This window comes from Ursus arctos, unplaced genomic scaffold, assembly GCF_023065955.2.
Source record: "Ursus arctos isolate Adak ecotype North America unplaced genomic scaffold, UrsArc2.0 scaffold_17, whole genome shotgun sequence".
NCBI classification, from domain to species: domain Eukaryota; kingdom Metazoa; phylum Chordata; class Mammalia; order Carnivora; family Ursidae; genus Ursus; species Ursus arctos.
This window is the reverse complement of record NW_026622841.1, coordinates 10,915,490-10,940,259: the sequence shown is the minus strand read 5'-3', so window position 1 is coordinate 10,940,259 and position 24,770 is coordinate 10,915,490. Positions and strand designations below refer to the sequence as shown.

The 24,770-nt window shown below is 37.1% G+C and overlaps 1 protein-coding gene across 1 annotated transcript in view; it reads left to right on the top strand.

Moving 5' to 3' along the window:
* Positions 1-24,770, top strand: part of CDH7 (cadherin 7) — a 105,391-nt gene that overhangs the window by 67,290 nt on the left and 13,331 nt on the right. The window contains exons 6-10 of the mRNA XM_026496451.4: positions 732-985; positions 13,389-13,525; positions 14,501-14,622; positions 15,267-15,384; positions 18,285-18,536. Of these exons, the coding sequence (XP_026352236.1) occupies positions 732-985; positions 13,389-13,525; positions 14,501-14,622; positions 15,267-15,384; positions 18,285-18,536 (883 nt within the window). The remainder of the gene's footprint in view (positions 1-731; positions 986-13,388; positions 13,526-14,500; positions 14,623-15,266; positions 15,385-18,284; positions 18,537-24,770) is intronic.

The window sequence follows — 24,770 nt, the reverse complement described above, 5'->3', positions numbered from 1 at the left end:
AATTGCCCTTACAACTTTCTAAAGCTACCAAATGGTCTAACTTGGGTCACTATTTTTGAGTAAAGTGTTGGCATGCTAATCCTCTTGGAAAGTTGCAGAACTGAGATTTTGGAATATAACTCTCAACCATCAGATACAAACAGAGACACAGTGTATACTGGCAGAGGAATTGTGGAGAAAAAAACAACGGGTTCTTCATCGAGAATTGGCTTTGTTTTCAGACGGCACAAACTCAACATCCCACCTATGCTGCACGGCTGCCTTTGGAGCACCTAAAAGCTCAGGATTGTAATGGAGTCCCTGAAATCAATAAAGATGACCTTTTAAATGAGAAATCCAGTGGAAATTTATATTTTTCTTTCTTTTTAATGTGCACCCCTGGATAGTGCTGTTAAATTACATGGTTGAAGGACATTATATTGATGTCCCTGTTGGAAAGAGTTTTCAATCTTATCAGTTGTCTTTCAAATAATATTCTAAAGACTTGCATTTGCCCATGCAACGCACGGCAGCAGAGTGGATTAAGTTAGCTCCAAAGCACTTGCTGTTGTCCATGAACCAGAAAAGCAGCAAGGATTCTGATTGGCATTATTATTTATTATTTGTGAATGCTGATGGTGCCTTTTCGTGGCTGAGTCCTTTCTATGCTTATTGACATTCATAAATGAAAAGGCTCTGCTTAGCTGACTATTTAATTGGTAATTTAATGTCCCTAATAACTTTCTTTACAGGACCTGGATTTTGAAGCCAAAACAAGTTACACACTCCGGATAGAAGCTGCAAACAAAGATGCCGACCCTCGCTTTTTAAGCTTGGGGCCATTCAGCGACACGACAACGGTGAAGATAATTGTGGAAGATGTGGACGAGCCCCCTGTGTTTTCCTCACCTTTGTACCCCATGGAGGTGTCAGAAGCTACCCAAGTTGGGAATATCATTGGCACTGTGGCAGCTCATGACCCAGATTCTTCCAACAGCCCCGTGAGGTAAAAGCTCATTGCTCTTCTTTCCTGCAGTTTACTACAATGTTTCTCTATTTTGACGCTTTTGGTTCGTAGCAAATGAAGACCGGTTTTGTGTATGTGTTGAGCCGTAGCAGCAGAAGTGAAACAGGATCAGAACAACTCGGCATTTTACTAATTTAAAAATGTTTCACCTGATTATCCAAGGCCATTATTATGTAGCAATATTCTTAGGCATTCATTATCATCCACAAGCCATAGCTGATGTTCCTATTGAAGCAATTATCCTGAGCTCTTTCAAAGCAAACTGTGTTCAAAGATGAAGTGATGCATGTCCTAGTTGTAGGATACGGACATATATTAGAAAACTAATTTTATAAACAAAATTAGGGATCAACTTTTAAACAAATCACTTTTTTACGTACTGGACTATTTGGATAGCATATTTTTTTAGTTTATTGTTTCCACTTATAAAAAATTAAGTAATACTGTGTCTATATATAAGGACTGTTTTTCGAATGTTCTATCAAGAGTCCTGTATCGAGACTAGACACATGGCTCTAGGCAACTGATCTCTTTACGACTTAACAGAATGATGATAGGTAAGCCGTTGAGAATACCGCAACATTCAACTTCATACTTTTTACTTCCAATTTACAACCTGAGATCTACATGTATGTTTTCGTGTATACATGTGTTAGTATGTGTGTGCATATGATACATCTTTTTAGGTGAATATTCTACAGAGAATACACTTGAAATTACTTTGTATTACATGTCTTAGTTTGCATTCATAAGTAAAACTTTTTAATGTGACATTTTGGACTTTGATTACAAAGTCTAATAAAATACAAAGATCAGTGAATGTTTTGTATTCAGATATATTCGGCTTATAAGCTAACCACAGCCTTTTAGATTTAACTGCTATCTGGCAGTGCTAAGTGCTTTTGAGCTAACTTCTGAGCTAAGTTTGGACATTGACGACAAAGTGTCATGAAAAATTTCTGTAATTTAGACAATGATTCTTAGTTAAGAAAAGCATAATCTTTTACCTCCCTAAAATAATAAGCTTATTTAGGCACATATAACTGCTCTCCTTTCCTTCTCTTTTATCTGACATTAATATCATAGTCTAAGGAAGAATTCGCATAAAATAATTGTTCAAAATGAAGTCATACTCATCATTTCCCTATCTCTACGATAAGTTCAGGCTATATGAATGGCTATATTATTTTCAACACTGTGATCATAAACTATTCCTAAGAATATAATCTTCTGTGTAATAGAACATTTGAAAGTCACCAATTTACCAGATAGAGTAAGCCTTCCTCTTCTTCCTATAATAGCCCAGCCTTCATTGTCAAAACAGTTTCCTAACTTAAGCTCAGCTCCATCCCCCAAGTCTTGCTGACTTGCGCACCCTGGAGTTTGGGTTTGTTATAGCATGGAATCTCTTCCGGAAATACGTAAGTCTCCTCCCGTTACGATCAGACACAATGTGACTGTAGGTATAGATCAGCTACTTGGAATAGTCTGACTTCTGCTAAAATCATTTAATTTCATGGGGAGAAAGAGGATGCTTTCATGAAGTTGGGGGTATACAAAAAAGAGACACTAACACATAACATAATTCAGAACTGGAATGAGAGAAGTTAAGAAATCTTGTTTCTTCTTTTTCCTTTACCCATTTCCTTGTGTACCATCCTGTTAAAGCCTCTCCACATAAATATTTCACTTTTTATGAAAAAAATGCATCATTATATAATGATTTGGGGAAGAAGGAAGAGTAGAACCAAGTGGGAAGTGACTTGAGTTAGAGATGAAATGACCTCTAGGTCTCCTCCCTGAAGCACAGAGAGAGAAAGGGTCAGAAGGAAAACCTTGTTGATTTTGAAGGTAAAGATCTCTGTGGCTTTCACCAATGAAAGAGTCTGGTCAGGAATTTATTTTTACCTCATTTTCATTTTCTTAAGGCTAATGAAAGTGACCTAAAAGTTCAGGTTAGTACTTATATCAGTTTTTGAACACCTAAATCTCACAACAATTAAAGAGATACAGCCTTTGTTCAAAGTGGACTAAAATGTTGTTGGGGTGTGCGTGTATGTCTTTCGCTTTTGTAAAATTAATTTCTTGACTTAATATTTACTATTTATATTCTTGAAACATCTTTTATACTATTTATTTATAAGGCTGCTCAGTCATTCATAGCTGGGTTTTTTTTTTTTTTCTGGGTTTTTGTTTGATATATTTCTCCTCTCCTATTTCTTTGTGATATCCTTTAAGAGGCCAGGTGCCTCATCTTGCAGTTCGATGAGTAGGTGTGTACTCCTGTGGATTAAGACTGGTTCTCTTCTCAGCACTGCTATTTGCCGAATGACCTAGGGGATGCCACTTAGCCCCCTAAGTTTCTGTATGCCCAGTGAAAAGGAGAAGCAAACCCTATCCCTGCTTTATCCCAAGTTTTTTGAAGATTAAGTAACAAAGGAACTGATGATTTTAAACTGAGAATTATGACTTAAATATTAGAAAGTATTATCATTGTGCACTGCTATTATTATAGTTTATTGTGTTTCCATCCCATTTTTGTTTCAAGGTCAGGAAGTCAGCGGAAGGAGACATACTTTACAAGCAACTGTATTGGTGATCTGTATTGTGTTTTGTATCCACATATGTTCCAATATATAGATGATATTATGTAGTTTAATGGACATAAATATGTGTTTGCACTGGGCACTCAAGTGCCTGTCAAAGTGTCAGCCCTCCTTCAACAAATGCCAGTGGATGGGCAGGGGGCATGGTCTGCTGAGATCCTAGGATAAGTGAATTTCCAGATTGAGATAGAACCTGAAGAGTCTTAGGGTTGTGAGTTTTGTGCTCACACCTTTAGAAATATTGTGGTTCTTAGAGGAACGGAAAAGTAGTATTTGTTTCATTGTAATTAGGCCAATAGTATTTGAATCGTAAACCAGGATGGGAAGTTGGATTATTAGTATTTAAATTTATTGACACTTTTTTTAGTATAATACTAAAATCTAGCATATGCTATTTATATTTGGAATATTTACCAATATGTGGAGTGAGAGACTAGAATTCTAGAAGGAAATACATTTACTTTCCTCCAGCAAGGCAGAATTGAGAGCCTCTTCTCACATGATCCCTGCCTTGCTCAGCACTTTCTATTTTTACCTACTGTTGACACCAACCGAAGCTATGAGTAACTCTTCTCTGTGCATCTGCCCTTTCTTTAAAAGAGGACTAAGGCACCTACATCATCATAAAGTATTTTGGCCATCTAGAAGTATAGTAGCAATAGGTGGAAAGATTAAACGGACTCAGAGCCCAGTGCTTAGCCAGAGTATAACACCATCGTGAGCTGTTATATCTTCGTTATAGCTTGTCTCGCATCCAGGTATGTTACCTCCCCCACCATGTCAAGTATACATTGTCTTCCTCTTCCCGTATGGAAACTAGAAGCCAAAAGTGGAAATTAGATGATAGTTGAGATTACTTAGAAAAACAAAACAAAACAAAAACAAAAAACAGAAAGGAAGAAGCATTCTCAAAAGCAGAAGTAGATAATTGAGGTCTAGCATACTTCTGGCTCGTTATATTTTTGTAGTTGCTTACTATTTTGTGTAAATGTTTGCCCCGAATACCAAATACCAGGGTTTATCTGTTGAAGTTGGAAGGACAGGTCATGTTCTGCTGCTGATTTTGATCGTCTTTCTGAATGGTAGAGACTTCACTTCTGTGTTTCTCCTCAGTGAGATGGTAGGCACTGTCAGAGCAGCCTCGAGTCTAGAGCACTCTTCAGTCTTCGCGTCCGCACTGGGAGACGGAGCAGTGCATCCACACACATTTATTAAGAACCTGCTGCATGCACAGTACTGGGGAGAACACTGACAGGAGAAACAGATGAGTAAAACATTTCCTCTGACCTCAAGGAACTTACAATCTGGCTGAAGACATAAGATCCCATAAAAGTTAAACAAAACGAGGGGAGAAAGTGTCAGAACTGTAACATGGCCAATTGTGAGATAAATTGTAATCACTCTGAGCTCACCGGACAGGAGGCTTCATTTGAAGGAGTGATAGCATCAGCAGGGCTCTGAGGGATGGCGGGATTTGGACAAACTGAGAAAACATTATGCAAAGTCTGTTTATGTTTTATTTAGTTATATCCTAAGAGTCTAGTGCTGTTTTATGAAATCAGCAGATTTACTTCCAGAGGCAGCACAAGCCCAAAGTCCCTATGCTAAAAATAGCCAATGGATTAAAGCATGATATTATTACAAATAAGATCAGATGTGAGGAGGGTTTCATAAAAATTAATGGGGATTATTTTCAGCATTTCTAACAATTTAAATACAGAACATTTGTATTTATGCTCAAGGATATTGCGATAATAATACTTACCTGGAGGCTCTTTTGGCATTCCTGTTATTATATGTTCTCAGATCAAAGGTGATAAAATGGTATCAGATATTACATTATGTAGTGTGACTAGTATGAACACATTTGGGGTGTTTGAATAATTCAGTGTGTAGTTTTTTAAGGAGCTTGTATGCATACATATATTTGTACATATTATTTTAATCTAAATTATTTGTTACTATCTGATTTTCTAAGAAACTTAGCCAGTGACATACAGAAAAATAGCGATTCATGTGAACAGTAGCAGAAATTAAATCTGTCAGGAAAACATGAGATGTTATCCATTTCAAAATGCTGCCTAATTTAATATAACTATCACTAAAAATGAAAATATGTATATATCTACATATATATATGGTGAAAATTTAAAAAAATGCTTTTGTTATGTAATATACTTAATATCCAGAGATAATTTTCAAAATGTGTGAAGTAGGAAATCCCTAATCTATGTGATCCGTTTTTCCATCTTTTATTATATTTTTCTGAAATTAGAACTCTGCTCAGAGCAAAGGTCTTCTGAGTTAGCTTTTTTGAAGACTCCGGGTAAAATGAATTTATTGAAGATTACGTTTCTCTTGATTTGTCCCTTATAGTATTTTCTCCATTTAAAATGCTTATTGAAAAGCGTGATGAATAGAAGAATACAAAATCCATAATGTTTTTGGTGTGAGTCCTTGGGAACTGTACATAAGGCGGAAAGATTAAGGAGCTATATTTACCTTGAACTGTACTGTTAGCATTCTTTAACAGAAATCGGCATTGGTAACTGAAAAAAAAGGAAAAGGATGTTATTGAAATAATAGGGGATAGCTCACAGAGTTAAAGGAAAAATTGAGTAGCCGGTCTTCAGAGAAGAGAGGAGTAAGGTTTTTCTATAAATATGAGAGCAAGAGTGAACAAATCGTTTTTTGAGTATGCGGCAGTGGGACGAACCCGTGCCAACCCTTTTCTTTTCTCGTGGCCCTCTGTTCAAGGTTCACGGTTTCTTGGAAAGTTTTTTGGCCTGTCTTAGGACGTGTGTCCCGTCTCTTACCCAGGAAGTTCTGGGCATCTTGATTGTGAGTACCATCAAGATTGCATGAGATTGGGAAGGTTTAAATCACCGAAGGAATATTGAGTTGCCATTATCAGAAGGGGGTGAGAATGCAAACAGTGGCATCACTAAGTACTGAACTCCATAGTTTAGCTTGAAGAAATTTCTTGTTAAAGTCCTATAAGGCAAGCATTATCATCCCTTTGTTATAATAAATCTGCCCCCGAGTCACACAGTTAGAAAATGTGGTCCCAAGATTTTAGCAAGGTCTGTATCAGAGCCTGTCTACTCCTTGCAACAACAACAACAACAACAACAACAACAACACACACACACACACATACACACATATTTCCTAAGAGATCAAGGTTTCAACCCAAATCATTCAGCTATTTCTATTGTTCAGATTTGTCCGTGTTTTTCACGTTATCTTTTGCCATTTGGGGAGTGGCGGTGGTACATTGGTGTTAATCGAGCTCGCTCACCCACATGTCCTACTTTAGAGCATTGGCGTGCATATCAATAGCTGGGCAATAAGAATGCTACTGGGAAGAGACTTTGGATTGATCTCCATAGCTTATGGGACAGCAGCAATGATAATAACAGGAGTTTATTAAGGAATTCATTTTACAGCAGATACGGATATACGGATATTTAAGATGTGGTCCCAGCCCTCCTGTTATCTAGCTGTAGAAGATATTGTATGCAAAAACTTATTTTAAAAAATCTAACGTTAAGTCTGGAAATGAGAAATCATCTCGTAAAACCTTCTCATTTTGCAGCTAAAGAAACAGAAGAGTGATGGTGAATGGAAAAAGCTCAAATAAGTACAGTAGGGTAGTGGTGGGGTCGTGGCTATAAATTTTGTCCTTTCATTCCTACTATGTGGTTTGTGGTCGTGAGCACAGAGTCCACAGATCCTGCATACCGCCAGGTTTCTTAAAAAGGCACAATTTGTAAATTGTTTTTGCTTTAGTTTTTGAGTTTAAATTAAAATAAAATAATTTTTTAAAAAAGTTATAAGATCTAAGGAACAGGGAGATCCAAATATGTGTCCTCCAACTGTTCGCTACATTAAACATTAAAGAATTTTAGTGACAGCCTGTATTCCTTATACAAACCAAGAAAGGCCAATTATGGATTATATGTGTTTGGTATATTTTTAAAACAGAATGGCTTTAATGAACTAAACTCTAGGGATTTTTGCTTTGACTAAGAATTTTTTTTTTTTTCTTGGCAGTATACTATAGGCACATCCTTTATTTCCCTGTACTAAGTGCCCTAATTTTTGGTTTGATCTTAGGGAAATTACAGTTACAAAAATATGCAGTGACTATCTGTGATAATGTAGGACAATTGCTAAGATCAGACACGTACAAAATTTTGGAGATCTCTATTTCAACTCACTTTACTGATTAATAAATTTGAGCGGGGGGGTTAAATGACTGGTAGTTCCCACAGGTAGTCAGATCGAGCTTGGTGCTAATATTATCCCAGGGTCTCCTGACTTCAAATCCTGGGGTGCCATAGTCACATCACATCATACTACATTATTTTTTATGATATTTTCCAAAATTTTTGCTGGTGTGATATGAGAAACTTGATACTGTGGGGGGAGGGGGGAACAGGAGGTGTGTGAATTGAGGGTGAAGAAACCTGTTGGGTTGACAAAAATTTAAAAATCGTAGCTTTTAGGTATAAATCTTTCTGCTTTCTGATACTATTCTTGGGCTTTCTTTCTAAAGCCATTACCTATTTTCTTCAAAATGATGTATGGCGGTACCCTGTCCCATGAGCCTTCCTTTTCCTCACAAATCAACCAACCACATTCTGAACCATTTGCTCTTCTCCAGAAGCAAAGCCCGAAAACTCTGAGGCCTGAGGGTCTCTGATTTTAGGCAGGAGTGCAGTTCCCAAGGATGGCAATTAGGTCTCAGGTGTGAGGGCTCTGAGGGCATTCAAAAATGGGAAAGACGGGGATGAGTTAGAGAAGGCAAGACAACCCCTCTGTGCCTCCGCCATATTCAGGGCCTTGGAGACTCCCTGAGTACCAAACACAAAAAAAGAAAAAAAAAAAACAAAACAAAAAAGCCTTTTTTTCCTTAATGTAATCGGAAAGGCTTGTTGCCTTAATGCTAGAGGACTGTCTTCAAGGAACACAGAATTAAAATAATTGGAAAGGAGGAAAAATGGAGTACAGGAGGACCAACATGAGGAAAGGCATTGAAATGGAGATACACATGATCTTTTTATTAATCCGTTAAAACATCAGTTTGACTGACTTACGGTTTTAGATTGGAGAGCATTGGGAAAAAGCGAAAAGAAGCTGAATTGTAGAGTTGTAAGTGGCAGGGACTAAAAGCTTGTTTATAGGTAATGTGGTATATATTGGAAAGATGGTTCAGATGACATGGTTCTGACTCTTGGCTCCATCGACAACCAACTGTGAGACTTTAGTATCCAATACTGAAATACCATAATAATAGTACCTGCTCGCCCTAGTTAGCAATTGTGCTTGGCTAGTAGCAACAAAGCTTAACACTAATGACTTACTAATGAGAAGTCTGGAGCTATACACCCAAGGACTGACAATTTGGCAGTATAATGTCATCAAGGGCCTTGGCTTCTCATATCAAGCACTCATCACCTCATATTTACAAGATGGCATTTGGATCGCTTCCCATTGTGTTCATGTCCCAGGTGAGATGGAGGGGAAGGGGCAGAAATCAAACGCCAGCTGAATAGCAGCTCTGTCCTATCATTTAAGGAGCTTTTCAGTGACACTTGACTCAACAACTTTTATCTCATTTGCTAAAACCTCAGTATAAGGACACCAATACCACATCTACATAGGAGACTAGCAAATGTCATTGTTCACCTGACACATGGCTGCCTCTAAACAAAAGCAGGGTTCTATTAACAAGACTTAAGGGCAAATGAATATGAGATATGTAAATAGAAGTCTTTGTCACGCATGACCTTTCATGGTTGAGGATTCAGAAAAAAATGTAAACTATGCTTTAAATACTCAACTCATTCGGAAAATGGGAAAGTTCTGAAGGAGGGATGGTTTGGGGGAAAGGCTGATAAATCTGCTTTCAGATATACTGAGACTGAGTTTGAGCTGAAGATGTTGCAGGTACCTGGAGCTGTTCACAACTCTCGGGAAAAGGATGGAGGCGGCATATTAAGATTTTGAGCTGTCTGACTAGTAAAGGAATAGACCAGAAGCTTTAATTACTGTAGCAACAAAAATACAGAGGTGATGTCTCTAATTGGTTACTCCAACATCTATTGAAAGAGGCCAAGGTTTTTTTAGGCTGTAATTTGCAGAAACTAGAGGGATCATTGTGAGTCCGCACACCACTAACAGCACCAGAAGATGCACTGACGTTCACTTTGGCATGTGATTAGAGAAACACCATTCCTCTTCCTTTCTGCTCAGCCTCTAGTTGACTCAGGCCATCAGACATCTCAATGCCAAGGCCGGTGGGTGCAGAACTGCAAAGAGTGTGCTCCTCCAAACTTCATTTTTTTTTTTTAGAGAATTATTTATTTATTTATTCGACAGAGGGAGTGAGAGAGAGCAAGTGTGCACAAGAAGGGGGAGAGGCAGAGGGAGAAGCAGGCTCCCTGCTGAGCAGGAAGCCCATTGTGGAGCTCGATCCCAGGACCCTGGGATCATGACCTGAGCTGAAGGCAGATGCTTAACCAACTGAGCCACCCAGGCGCCCCTCCTCCAAACTTCTTTAGAGTCTTCCTTTTCTTTTGGCTCAGTCAGCTCTCCTGAGAGACATGTGGTACCTCTCACTAGAAAGAGTGCCCATATTTTCTTTATTTTTCTTGACTGAGGGATTGCTTTTCCCAGGTAACTTTATACAACAGTGAATGCCTCATATATAAAATCTAGTTTTTTGTATATCTAGAGGGAATGGTAGAAAATAGGGAACTCCTTTAATCCTGGGTGATCCCAAGTCCTCAGGATTAAGAAGCATAACCTCCATCCAGAATGTTCTAGACAGTTTGTGTCCTCCGTGTCCTTCCCAAGATCTTCCATCTCTTCTAAAGCCAACAGCTCATTCTCTCCCTACATCTCTTCTGACTCTCTTTATCCTAGTTTAGGAGACCAATTTGTTGCAGTTTTCTCCTATGTATGTTGATAAGGAATAAAATAATGTAAAATCTGGGCTACAATGTGTGGTCATTGGAAGTTGCTGAGAAACTGGATGTAAAAGTAAGAGAAAAGTCACCAACCAATTCTAGATTTTTGATTTGAGCAATCAAGTGATGGGTGGTATCGTTTACTTGGAAGGGAAATTCGAGTGGGGGAGGTGAGGGCTTGGGAGATGGTAGGAGTTAGAACATCAATTGGGACATGTTACATTTCAGTTCATGTTGTATATCCATGTGGTGAAATTAAGCAGGCAATTCAATATATAAGTCTGGTGGGCCAAGGAGATTTTATGTAAATTTGGAAGTAATGAAAAGTATAGAAGTTACTTAAGCCATGGGACTGTATACATTTCAAAGGAATAACATTTTATATAAAGAAGAGTAGAGGACCCACAGGAGAGTTTTCAGAGAGTTTAAGAGAAGTCATGAAGAGGAAACTGAACTAGCCAAGGTGACTGCAAAGGGGCAGATAGTGAGGTAGGGAAAACACAGAGAATATGTGGTATTAATAAAGGCAAATGGAGAATGTGTTTTAAGGAAGAGTCAGTAGTCAATCATAATATATTTGAGAGAGAGAGAGAGCAAGAAAAGAACAGAGAGGCAAACAACTTGACAATATGAAGGCCAACAATGAACTGGACACACATGGAGGAAATTTGTTTTTTAAAGTAGAAAACATACTTGCTTTCAATTCAAATAAAGTACAGAGGGAAAATATCTTATTCCAAGGAAGAACATTTTTGAGAAGGTCAGAGCGGATGGGATGTGCAGAATAAGTGGAACAGTTTGATTTTGATACAAATAAAAACAAGCTATAATAGAAGGATGGTAAGGAAGAGGGTATGGAGAAACCCAAGCAAGATTATTTATTTTTCTCATATCCCATGTACCATAGATCTCAGAAGTCTGAGTACATTTTGTTTATTGCCATTATCATTTCAAACAATGTAATTTTCCTTTTCCTTCAAAGCCCTCAACTCTTCTGTGGAATGCATCATCAGACTTAGAATCTTCTGTGTTGCTATCAACCACCAAATATATAGTAATCACACTAATTCATGGAGGATTTTAGTCCCTGGATCATTGTATCCCTTTCCATAATAACTCCTAGCATGATGATTGGTAACTGATTAAATTACACCAATGACTAACTAAATATGTTGGCCTTTCACTTTCTTGGTCTTCTTGACTCCAGGGATCTGTTCTTGTGCCTTGATTTAGCCATAGATTTTTATAAACGTACTCTTGACTTTTCAGCCCTCATATATATTGCTACTATTGAAAATCTACTTCAAGGATCTCATTCCCTGTCCACCACCTCCCACTCTAGCAATTCTGCAACCTGATGCTCTCAGAATCTTCTCAATATCAGTCTACCTTCCCTTATTTCCTTAGTTCTTCCTTACGAACGTCTGTACCATCGGCCTTCATTGTTATCACTCCTGTGTACATGCCCCTATCATCCGCACCCTCCTCTCTCCTTCCATTGTCCATGACTAGTTAAACCCAACCCCATGCTCTTTGTGCACCTTCAAATACATAGATGACAACAGAACGAGACACCAGGATAACTAGTCTCACATTAAACTGATGAACATAAATCTCAAAGCGGCAATCCACAATGTTTAGCCATTCCGTTATACATTCCTTAGTCTGTGCGTGTGTATTTATATTTATATATATTTCTGTCCCTTTTAAAATGACTTCTCTCTCCTTCTCAAACTGCCTTCTCTTCTTTGCTCCCTTAGCTGATAATCATGTTTCATAGGCCATCAAAAAAAAAAAAAAAGAAAGAAACTATCAGAAAATAAGTTCCTAATATTCTCAACACCTAAACACCTATTACTGGACAAAGACAGTATTTGTTGGTTTATGGTTAATTTTCTATATTTTCTGATGCCTCCTCTTTCCTTGCTATGTTTGCTATGTGTCTAGCATTTTATAATACAGCAGACTAGAAGTAGATGATTTTATTTAATTATAGAAGTTGGAGAACTATGGAAACATAAAATACGTTCTTAAATTGGGTATGTGTTTGCTTATCTTTTCTTTTGTTTGTTTTTAAATGAGATTCCTTCACTCAGCTAGAACCACTGGGGGTGGGGGCATGGTGTTTGAAAATAGTCATTAATTGGAGGTGGGTGAATTTTGTGTATGGAACTAATAACAGCATAATGGAATTAGAATACAGGTGGAACAGTCACTTTTCACTAATATTTGGATAGCAAATATTTTCAGAAAATGCTTCAACACCCAAAATATTCATGTAATTTTAGGGGTTCTACCTTGAAACATATCTATGGAATCCTGGTCAAGATCCGGAGAGAGATTTTTTAAAAGTTGAGGGGATTAAGATCAGGCTGATGTTGTCAAGACAAAGGATGTTAGTAAGCGTATGTGAATGGGCAAGACGTCTATATCTGTTTCATTTTAGAGGGACCTATAACCGTGACAGGGACTACTAAATCTATTGTAAATGACTTGGGGGAGCCAAAATAATAATAAAATAAATTTGAAGTTTATTCAACAATCCACTGTGAAGATATCTACATTAGGGTGTTTATTTTTTACTGACAGAAAAGCAGAAAGATTACTGACAAGCAGTTATGAACCAAGTATAATATTGGTGAAGTTTTAAACTAAGCATGTATTTATGTTACTGATATGACAGATTGTGGAGTCAGCAGGATTTGGTGGTTGGCTATGCAATTAATGAAATTAATTTAGCAAACTGTAATCAAACAAATATTGGAGGTTTTTTTCCTTTCTTTTTTAATGTTCAATTAGGTATTCAATTGACAGAAACACAGACTTGGAGAGATACTTCAATATTGATGCCAATAGTGGAGTTATTACAACGGCCAAATCTTTGGATCGAGAGACAAATGCTGTTCATAATATCACAGTTCTTGCCATGGAGAGCCGTAAGTCGTAAGGTTTAACATTAAATTAGGATGGAGGACATTGAAAGTAGAGAGTGGGTTGTCATGAGGTGATAATTTCTCCTTGAGTTATATTATGTGCTTATTTGAATTGAGCAAAATCTTGAAAATCCCTAATTTCAAGCTGCGAATATATTTATATTCATTAACTTTATTTGCTAATATTCACAAAGTTAATGGAAAGACATTACAATAAAATAATGGGCCTGAGTTACCTTCAGAGGGCTTCCTCTTATTTCATAGTCTTATTTCATAAGCTGCATTTATGCTGATATAGAGTTGGTCCAGTAGCTTACAAAAAGTAATAACTTGATCTCTAACCAATACACACAGATTGCATATTGGTATTGAACTAGCCCCTGATAAGAAAAATATTGAAAGAATGATGCATAATTATACATTATGCATATTATCTACATATATATGTGCATAGATAATATGTATATAATATATACATATAGTCATATAAATCTGTACTCTAGCTTCAAAGAATGATATCGATATTGATATTGAACTAGCCCCGATAAGAAAAATATTGAAAGAACAATGCATAATTATGTTATGCATATTATCTATAAACATGTGCATAGATAATATGTATATAATATATACGTATAGTCATATAAATCTGTACTCTAGCTTCAAAGAATATTGAAATTCATGGTTTATTGGTCCTTCTTTCAATGATTTTCTCATCAGGGACTCAAATTCACACATGTACTATACATATATATGACATTTGGATCAAATTTTTTCTTGCTCCTTTTGAAGTCTATAGTGTTACGTATCTAGATTTCATTCAGGGTTTGGTCATTTTCTTATTAGAATCGTGATTTAGAGAGGCAAACCATTTTGATTGATTCTAATTGTTTCTAATAGGAGTTGCTTGAGTAAAACGGCAATGGCATGATAGCTTTATTCTCAGAGTAAATAATAAGACATTGTCCTCTTTATTAGAGAATCCATCTCAAGTCGGAAGAGGCTATGTGGCCATCACTATACTCGACATCAATGATAACGCCCCCGAATTTGCTATGGACTATGAAACCACTGTGTGTGAAAATGCCCAGCCAGGGCAGGTAAGAGCTGTCAGCACACCAGGCTCCTCACTTGTGATTTCTTTAAAAATATCCAGCAGCCGTTGCCTTTGAAATTCTGCCAGCTTTAAGATAAAACATAATCAGCATGTCTCAGCAAAACTAACGCTTTGATGTGTAGCATAAACTAATATTGAAGGAACTTTAAAATTCTGGTTTAATTGGGATGATGAAATTTCTCAGGAAGAAAGGTAAACATTGTAAAAGTCATGGTAAGTGGTCGAGGGCTTTGACTCCTTTAAGGAGAAATCTAGCATAGGAAGCCTGATTGGGCTGTTCCCCGTTTTGCACGGCAGAGCTTGAACTTCTAAGAATTAAGCGTAGTTTAATTTCGGTGTGATTTGTTCTACTTGTCCATATTGTTCGGCGTTTTGTGATGTTTACTGAGATGGTGTCATCAGTTGGTATAGTTTTTTTTTTTTTCAGGTAAATGCAAACGTGAAATTTCAAAGGGACACGATTGGTTTTTCAGAGCTCTTTTTAGATTGGGTTCATATTAGTGCATCTGGTCCTTACCCCCAGGAGGATGGTATTTATTATAAGGTATACAATTGCTCTGTCCCGCCACACAAAACATAGCAGAGCACAGCAACGTGCTTTCATGTTTTCTAATTCTCCATCCCTAGGTTATCCAGAAGATCAGTGCTGTTGATAAAGATGAGCCATCCAATGGACACCAGTTTTATTTCAGCTTAACAACTGATGCAACAAATAACCACAACTTTTCATTGAAAGATAACAAAGGTAAGGTATTATTATTGTCGCCAGTAGAGGCAGCAGGTACAAACTCTCTAAGCAACTACTTTTTCTTGCTCGGGAATGCTGATTATGGAGATAACACACACACACACACACACACACACACACACACACGCTAGCAAAGACATTAATTAAAGGGCAATGAGCCCCTCAAGTAATTTTTATCTATGGATTTGCTGTCATGAAGCAGCAGCTGCTACTTAAATCATTTCAGTTCTAAATCCAAATAGGGGAGAAGCCAGATCCATCTCTCTCTGACTTTTCTTCTAGACCTTTGAGAGCCAGCTAAATGTATTAATAAGGCTATACTACGCCAGTATAACTTGAGACATTAGGAAAATAATTGGTATTTCCAGTTTGATATCAACCTAAATCAACTTTAATATTTTCGACAGTAGCATCAGGTATTTTTAACATAAAAATAGAAGTAATCCATGCGAAGAAATAAAAGATCTATTCCTGATACAAGGAAGTATAAAAAAAAGAACAAAATTTCCTGTCATCCTAAATCTCATTTCTCTGCTTCAAAGGTAAGCACTCTTATCAGTTCCCTAAGTGTCATTATAGAACCATTTTTACAAATACCTGTAAGTATATTCTGGTTTTGCCTAAAATATATATATATATATAAAATATATATTTATACACATTTTTGCTTAAAAAATATACACACAGGCACACATATATTTATTTTATAAATATATATAGACATAGGCATATATAAACAATTATATATATAGATTATAGTTGTCTATATGTCTATAATGATATATATATATAAGAACTTTTAAAGGAAGTAGAACCTATCCTCTAATTTTGAATTTATGTATTCACAGGTGTTTTTATTCAAGGTATTTATTTTCACAGAGGGGCATTTGCAACTGATAGAGAGTATTCCCCAACAAAACAGAAAATGTAATTCCTTTAGTTTGAATATGTGAATCAGGTTTCAGGAAAAAAAAAATGTAGAAATAGATTTGCAACACTGGCTCATCTAAAAAAGACTTACTCAGAAGGTGGACATTGTAAGTGCTTTTTTACCTGAAGCCACCATCTTCTTTAGTGCAGAAAATCTAACTTTGACCTCAAAAATTCAATCTGAAAATAATATTTTTCCTGATCCCACTCTCTGCTTAAATGAGAACACTATCTTGTCCCTTTAGTCATATAAATGGAAGAACATTCTCTATGTGGGTAATCCCAAACTCTCTGACTTAATCATATTTGGGACAATTCTCAGCACTTTGCTTCATCCAGCACAGGTGTCAAGAGGGGATTTTATGACCTCGACAAGAAAAGTCTATTTCCCCCATGTGTCATCATACAGTACCACCAGGATTGTTGGACAGTACATGCACTAAAATGTATGGATTTATAGGACATCCCCACTGCCCCACAATTGAAAGATTTCCCTAAGTCAAGACCAGAGCTCCATAGCATTTACCTTGGAGGAAAGCATGTAGAAATAAGAAGATCAGTTCTTATATTGGCTTCCATCATAGGAACTGTATAGAGAACATGATGAATTTTATGATCTCCTTCCTAAGGATTGGGCTTTCTTTCACTTGGGCATTTATGCATGTGTTCCACAATCCATTGTGTGTGTGTGCATGTGTGCTATTTGATACTGTGCATGTTAAATTACAATTCAACAGCTCTGAAAAAACTTTGTGTATCAAATCATGAATACATAGATCTTAATGATTGGGAGGTAAAGAAATAGACGTGTGTGTTACTATTAAGTGTATAGAAACATACTGAAAACAATATCCTTCAACAACTCCATGTGTAGATTTTTAATGAACACCTCAAATTCATGTCTTAAAAGATTTGTTTATGTAAAAACTTACCAGATGGAACCTGAAAATCAAACAGTTTTATTCTTGCCACATCCAAAATTGGAGGTTATATGCTTCCTCCAGTCTTCTGTGAGCTTCCTTTGGATGGAACAGATTTCAGCTTGCTCTTTCATTAGAGCATTGTTAATTCTTTTATGATAAACACTGGATAAATCTTTTTGATAGCTTGGAAAGGAGATACATATTAAAGTACACTAGATGAAACTGTGATCCTATTTTCCTTCTTTATGTTTTAATTGCTGTAAATTTAAAGGATCACATAAATTCTCTAAGATGGGAGCTGGGTAAATTGCTAGTAGATAAAAAAATTATTTCTGATACAGAAATCAGTTATGTGATACAGACTTACTTATTGATCACTGGTGAAAGTTTCATAATTAAATGTTAGATAAAATAGAATATTGAACATAAGTTAAACACAAATGACCTATTTTATCACTGACAAATTGTTTATATACATGGGGTTTGGGTAACGTTATATACCAATATTGATTTTTTAAAACTACACAATAATTCCTCTCCTGAATATCTATGTATACCTAAAGCTGGATTGTCTTATTTTACTTGTTTCTATATTTGGAACTAGAGGATGGATTAGGATTTTTATTTATTTGTGCTGATGATGCTGCAAAAATATTTAATCTGTTAATTTGAATCATCCCCTTTGTAAGTGTATGGTTTGAAATTGAGGAGGAACGGGTGTATTCTATGTAATTTTTACAAAGTTGCAGTTAAGTGATGAATAAAACTTTTCAGTTTTACTTTACAACTCTTTCCTTTGGTCATAACTGTGTAGCATGATGTAAATACATTAAAATGTATTAAAATGAACCAATACTGGATAATAGAGCTGACAAAAGACACTAAACAGAATGACTTAAATCACATAAACGTGTGATAAACTTCTTCTAGAAATTTGTACTTATTAATCCCCTTCACCTATTTCGCCCATCCCCCCACCCCCTTACATCAGTTTGGCTGGACAGTCCATCAGAAATCCTGTGTTATGCGTTTGCTTTCTCCTAGACAACACAGCTTCCATTCTCACCAGGAGAAATGGCTTCCGAAGACAAGAACAATCTGTTTACTATCTGCCCATCTTCATCGTGGACAGTGGCTCGCCTTCCCTCAGCAGCACCAACACTCTCACCATCCGCGTCTGCGACTGTGATGCCGATGGGATCGCCCAGACCTGCAATGCGGAGGCCTACGTCCTACCAGCCGGCCTCAGTACCGGAGCCCTGATCGCGATCCTCGCCTGTGTCTTGACATTGCTGGGTAGGTACCGTTACCGGCGCCTGCGCTGTAAGAGCAGTCACACCAACCAAATACCATGACCTTTCTCTTTTCTTTTGCCTTTAGTACGTTTTTGAGAACATATGCAAGTATTCTGTTCCATCGTGTTTTGTTCAATGAGCAACCCGTGTTGCTGGCCACACTTTACGATAGCATATTTAAAATACAACTCAGAAAAAATATCAATTTCATTTTTAAAACAACAGTGAAGATAAATGACTGTTTAAACTTGATTTTTTTTTTCAAATTTACCATGTCCCATCTGTTTGTTTTAGAATACCCTACAGAGGAGATTAGACCAGAATCTTTTCTATGTTGTTTTGATAACGTGATTACTTCAGAAATTATGGCTTTATATCCCACCTTTTTTCAGAAAAGATTTAAGGTAGATTTTTAAATTATTCACGTATTTGAAAAGATTGCAATTTCAGCAATGCAAAGTTATAATTTCCAAAGAATTAACATATTTAATTATACTCTCCATGATTACTTTATTGCATGGTTGAATAAGATTTATAACGTATATTAGAATTAGTTTTATAAGAGATTATGCAGTACCGTTTTAAAAATTGGGAGACATCCAACATCAGCATTGGGTAATGGGTTTATTCCTCAGCTACATTGTCTTTCAGAGTAGAACTTCCTACATCAAGGACAACAAGCATTTAATATTGCATCTGAGACCGACCGTACTGTGTGTTTTCTTGGGGTCTAATAGAATTTGCAAACCCATTTATAATGCATTTTTGTAAAAGCTGAATTTGGCAATGTGAGTCATCATTGTGTAATGTTTAAAAACAAGATTTATGAAGTTAGGCAAACCTAGCTTTTATTACTCCTCCCAACATAACACTTGCTTTTCACCAGCTTTATTATAAAGCTGGCTACTTAATCTAGAAGGAGAAAATAATAGAAGTAGACTGTAAGGTTGTTGTAAAAATTAAATGAGATAATCAAATGGCTACCATAGAGTGGACATGCAATAACTTTTAAGTGTTACTGATAAAGTGAATTCTCAACCTATTCACCAAGCTAAGATCTAGTTACTAATACACTGTAAATGATGTCATACAAATGTAAATTACTGCCTTCAATAACTTCAGCTAACCAAATAAATCTAGAAAGGAAAAAACTTTTCTATTTTTCAAATAGCTTTACACAGGTGGCAGAAAGTCTCAGAAATTCGTTAGAAACGGTAAGTAATTCTCAGTTAAAGCCTGATTAAAATAGAATACAAAGGCCCAGAGTAAATTTTGAAAAAGATGGAACCATTGCAAAGGCATCTAGATGGTACATGCATGACTCTTTTTTAACTTGGCCAGTTTATCACAGACAATTTCGATTACGTCGTCTTCAAAAGAGTAAGATAAAATTATATTCCTCACAATTTAATCATACCCAACAATTAGATTTTTTTTTTAAGGCTGTGTATCTAATGAATCTTCATTGTTAGAACATACTTTTACCTTTGACCTAAGGATTCCTTGCAAGTTAGGTGGCTTGATGGTTCTAATTAAGAATCATTACCTAGCTGTCACTGAAAATACGTGAAATAGAGTTCTATAGATTTCATTCTTGTATCTGATACATAAGAGTGTGTGTGTGTATACATACGTCTCCAGGTAAGATTATAGGTTTCTGTGGATTTCATCAAAGTTTAAATTTGAGCATTTACCAGATACCAGACTCGGAATACCTCTTCCACTTCTTAGGATAAGGTGTTTGTCTTATATTTTACTCATTTCTTTAAAGTTTCTCCAAGTCTACAAAAACATAAGTCAAAACAGAGCCTATTGTACTGAAATTCATTTGGGAATTAATGGCTTTCATTTTTCAGTAAGGACTTGGCTCAGTAATCAGTATGTTCAAATACTGGTATTTCTGTTCAGAACTGAGTCTTTTTATGCCTTATTTCCTGAGTCTTTGGAAACAGATGATCAGGAGTTTGCGTATTCTTTTGGTTCCGTCTCCTCAATTACAGACTGTAGGTGTTCATACAACATGTGCCAAAGCCAACATGACTATTTGGGTGGGGGTGTTGTAGATGGGGTGCACAGCCTGGCACGGATCATGACTTCTAATGCACAAGGGACTCATACTTTATACCTCAAGAAGTGAGGTGGATTTTATTCCTAGACATTAGATACCAGGATTTGTAACTCAACCTTTTTAGTCTTCTAAATAAATATTGCTAGAAAAAAATCAAAGTAGGGGAGCCTGGGTGACTCAGTTGGTTAAGCGTCTGCTTTCAGCTCAGGTCATGATCTCAGGGTCCTGCGATTGAGCCTCACGTCTGCTCCCTGCTCAATGGGGAGTCTCTTCTCCCTCTCCCTCTGAATCTCCCCCCTGCTCATGCTCTGTCTCTCTCTCTCTCTCAAATAAATAATCTTTAAAAAATGGTTTTAAAAAAACAAGGTAAAGGGGTGGAAATAGGGGAGAACTAGTTGAGAATCTAGTTCAATCTATGGATGAAACTAGAGAAGCGCCTGGGCTTTTAACCCCTAAGAAAAGGTACGTCCCTGTATGCCAAGTTTGTGTTCCAGTGATGTTTCAAATTAAAGCTATTTGTAAGATGAGAGATAGGGATGCCCTGAAGTTTCCAGAATATTCATGCTGGAAGGCATCATAGAAATCAGTTGTAGCCCAAACCTCTGCACTTTGCAGAGGGGGAAAAGGAAGTACAGCTGGGTTCAAGGATTTCGGGAGTTCATTTAACAAGTTCATGGCCACTGTGTCATAAGATTCTAGGTCTCCTTAGTGCCAATCACTGCTTTTGGATTAAACTGCAAATACACCTTGAAAATGTTTTTTAAATTGTTCACATGTAGCCCTTTCTTTCTCAAAATTGGAAAGTCTTGTTGTCTGAAGTGGGTCATAGTGACTTCATGTTTGTGTCCTTCTAACTTTATGGGTGAACTCTTTCCTGAGTTTTCTGCCATCCCAACTTTCTTCTCACCCTTTCTAATTTATTTGTACCTGAATTCTCTAATTAAAGTGATAAAGTTATCAGTCAGATGCAATTATTTTGCAAGTAGGAACATTTCATCAGTGTATGGCAAGATACTTTAGTATTCTAATGCTTGACTAAATATTTTGCCATAACATCAATTTTTTAAGATATTTATTTAGAGAGAGAGAGAGCACACAAGCAGGGGGAGGGACAGAGGGAAAGAGAGAAAATGGTAAGCAGACTCCATGCTCATCTCAGAGCCTGATGAGGGGCTCCACCTCACGCCTCTGAGATCATGACCTGAGCCAAAAGCAAGAGTCAGAGGCTTAACAGACTGAGCCACCCAGGTGCCCTCCCCCAACACCAATTTTGTTATGCATTTTTATCATAAATTCATAATTATGGACATAGATGGTTATTTTTCAACCAAGCTGAATGCATTTTAGAAAAAAACAAATTTGAGGCACCTGAGTGGCTCAGTTGGTTAAGTGCCTCATGACCTCTGGTCCTGGACCAAGCCCCGTTGTAGTCAGGCTCCCTGCTGGGCAGGGAGTCTGTTTCTCCCTCTCTCTCCGTCCCTCCCCCCATTTGTGTGCTCTCTCTCTCAAATAAGTAACTTAAATCGTTAAAAAAATGTATGAATGACATTAAATTATTACTTCAGTGGATTTTGAGAAATGAGCAGAAAGAATTTCAGTTGTTTTGAAATGTTTCAATATTAAATATTGCACGTGTCCAGAGAAGATTATAGCTATTTTCTTTGTTAGTCTGCACTGTTAGTTTGTTAGCCTGTGCGTTTTCCTACACACTAAAATTGTCACTGAATTTACTATATTTTGTTTTTCCATATTTGGACCTTTAGGTCCAAGTAATTGAAGTCCTGTAACATCCCCTCTGGGTCCTTGCTCTTTAGCCACAACTGGAATTAGACTGGCCCAGCTTCCGGTTTAATAAGACATTTGTGGAAACCACTGTTCACTACGTGGAATTCGAGTTCTTTCAGTGTGTCCAGGAGGGCCAGCTAGGCATCTGCTGTCATGCGTCTTTTCACTATTCTTTCCTGATCTACTGCGTGCTGAATCATATTTGCTCCTCTGCTACTGTGGCCACTCATGATTTTGTTCAACCGGAAAATATTTTCCTAGTTTTATAAGTGATAGTACTACCTAAGTAAAATATATATATATATGATTGTGGAGAATATGATGGCACTACACAAAAGATTGGTCCCCATCATAATCTGTAACAATAGTCAATAGTCCTAATGATAATAAAGGACAGAAGTGGCTAGTTTATGGTGGCACATGTGTTCCTCTTTCAAACAAATGTAAGCATAGTAAAAATTAGTTACATTTAATAAGCTCCTACTAAGTGCTAGACGTTAGCTAGATGCTTTATGAGCATGGTCTAATTTAATTCTCACAACACATTTTCTAGGCAGGTATTAGTAAATAGTATTATGCCCACTTTGTATATTAGAAAACTGTAAATTAGGGGAGACATGCACAAAGTTATATGGTGTCACAGCCAGGACCCAAACATAGGTGGGACTGCCTTCTGGATGTCCTTTATAAGGTATTTTCCCCTATGTGTTTTCCAATAGGAGAGACTTGTGTGTCTCTGGGAAATGCCTGCAGATCTGTGCGTATCACAGCCCAGGTACTGTCGAATTGGAGCTATCAGAATCTTTGATCTGCTTTACAAAGCAGCTTTATCACTTCTTTGGTTAACTCTAATTTACGATATCCTCCAATTACTTCCAACCTTGAGAAAACACATCAGGAACTGTACATGAGAAATTTGAGATTATACTTCATTATAACCAAAATATATAGTAGACCAGTTGTCTTTGTACACAAAGTATTCATAGTACTTAGGTCAGTTTTATGTCTGTCTTGATACTCAAATCATTCTAACTAGCACATTTAATGGAGAGGAAGTCTGTGCTACTTTTTGGGGTGTAGGGGGAAGCTCAGTTTTGGTTGTAATGAGATGTTTCCCTGTCTCCAGACACGGAGAGCAGCATCTTTTCTGTACAGATGAGCCACAGAACTCCGGCTGGGCACATTCATCATTCCAACAGACTGCTGGCATTAGAAATTTGACTAGAATTATTAAATCCTGAACGATTTTCCTATATCCCTACCTCTCCTCCTGACTTAGTCCCTACTTCCATATGTTTAAAGGGGAGTCAATCAGCCTTTTCTCTTCCATCTCCCACCGCCAATCAGTGCCCCCAAAATATGAAACTTTACTTTGTTGATTCTTGAATCTATGCCATGCTCTCCCTTGGTGCTGCACCTGATTTTGCCCTGGGTCTCTCGTCACCCTCCTGAATTAAGGCAGTGACCTGTCTCTACCAGACCCAATCCACCAGCATCACAGGCAGACTAAGCTTTTGCAAAGCAAATGTGACTGTGACACACACCAGCTTAACATAAGATTTCCATGGCTCCAGTGGTCTACAGGTGAAAATCACAGACTTTCTATGGCCTAACTGCTCTCTACCATTTCAACCTTCAGCCAAATTGCAGAGCTGCTCTTTTTCAGACTCATCCTGCTTCGTCTTACCTGCTCTTACGTGACTTGCTCCTTCTGCCTGGAACAACTTTCTCCCTTCTTGCTTCGGAGTCGAGGTTGGGTGTTGTTCCTGTGTATCCCATAACACCTTGTGTATACCAGAGCTTATCCTTCGTGGCTGACTCACCTGTTTCATTAGTTTGTCTCTTTGTCTGTCTGCTCCCGTAGACTCCTGCTTTTAGAGGCAGGGGCTGAGTATTATTTTATCACTATGTATGTAGCCATAAAATGCTGATATGACATGTAGAGGGCATGCCATACCTGCATGCCGAATGAGACCATGAATGATTTGAATGTATTCATTAGTGGAAAAGAGGGTTTGATTTTATTGTTGTCCTTATCCATAGGTAGTTTCTCCAAGGGGCGCAGATTTTCCCATTTCCTAAGATTATATGATTTTAGGGCATTTTGTCTGAAATCCAGCCTGTCTCCTCATTTTTTTCCTATAAAGTGGATATGACACACACTCAAATTATATTTTTGGGTTAATAGCCCTGGAGATCTATAAGGGCTCAAGAAAAAAAATCTGAATATATGATTTTCTGAATCTATCCAAAGATAGAGAAAATACTGCAGTAGATATTTCAAGGATACCATATTTGTTGTTAAAATTCTGCTTAAGTTTTAGTTTAAAATGCTATCATTGATATCTAGTTTACCTCATTCACATGCTTGGATTTTATCAA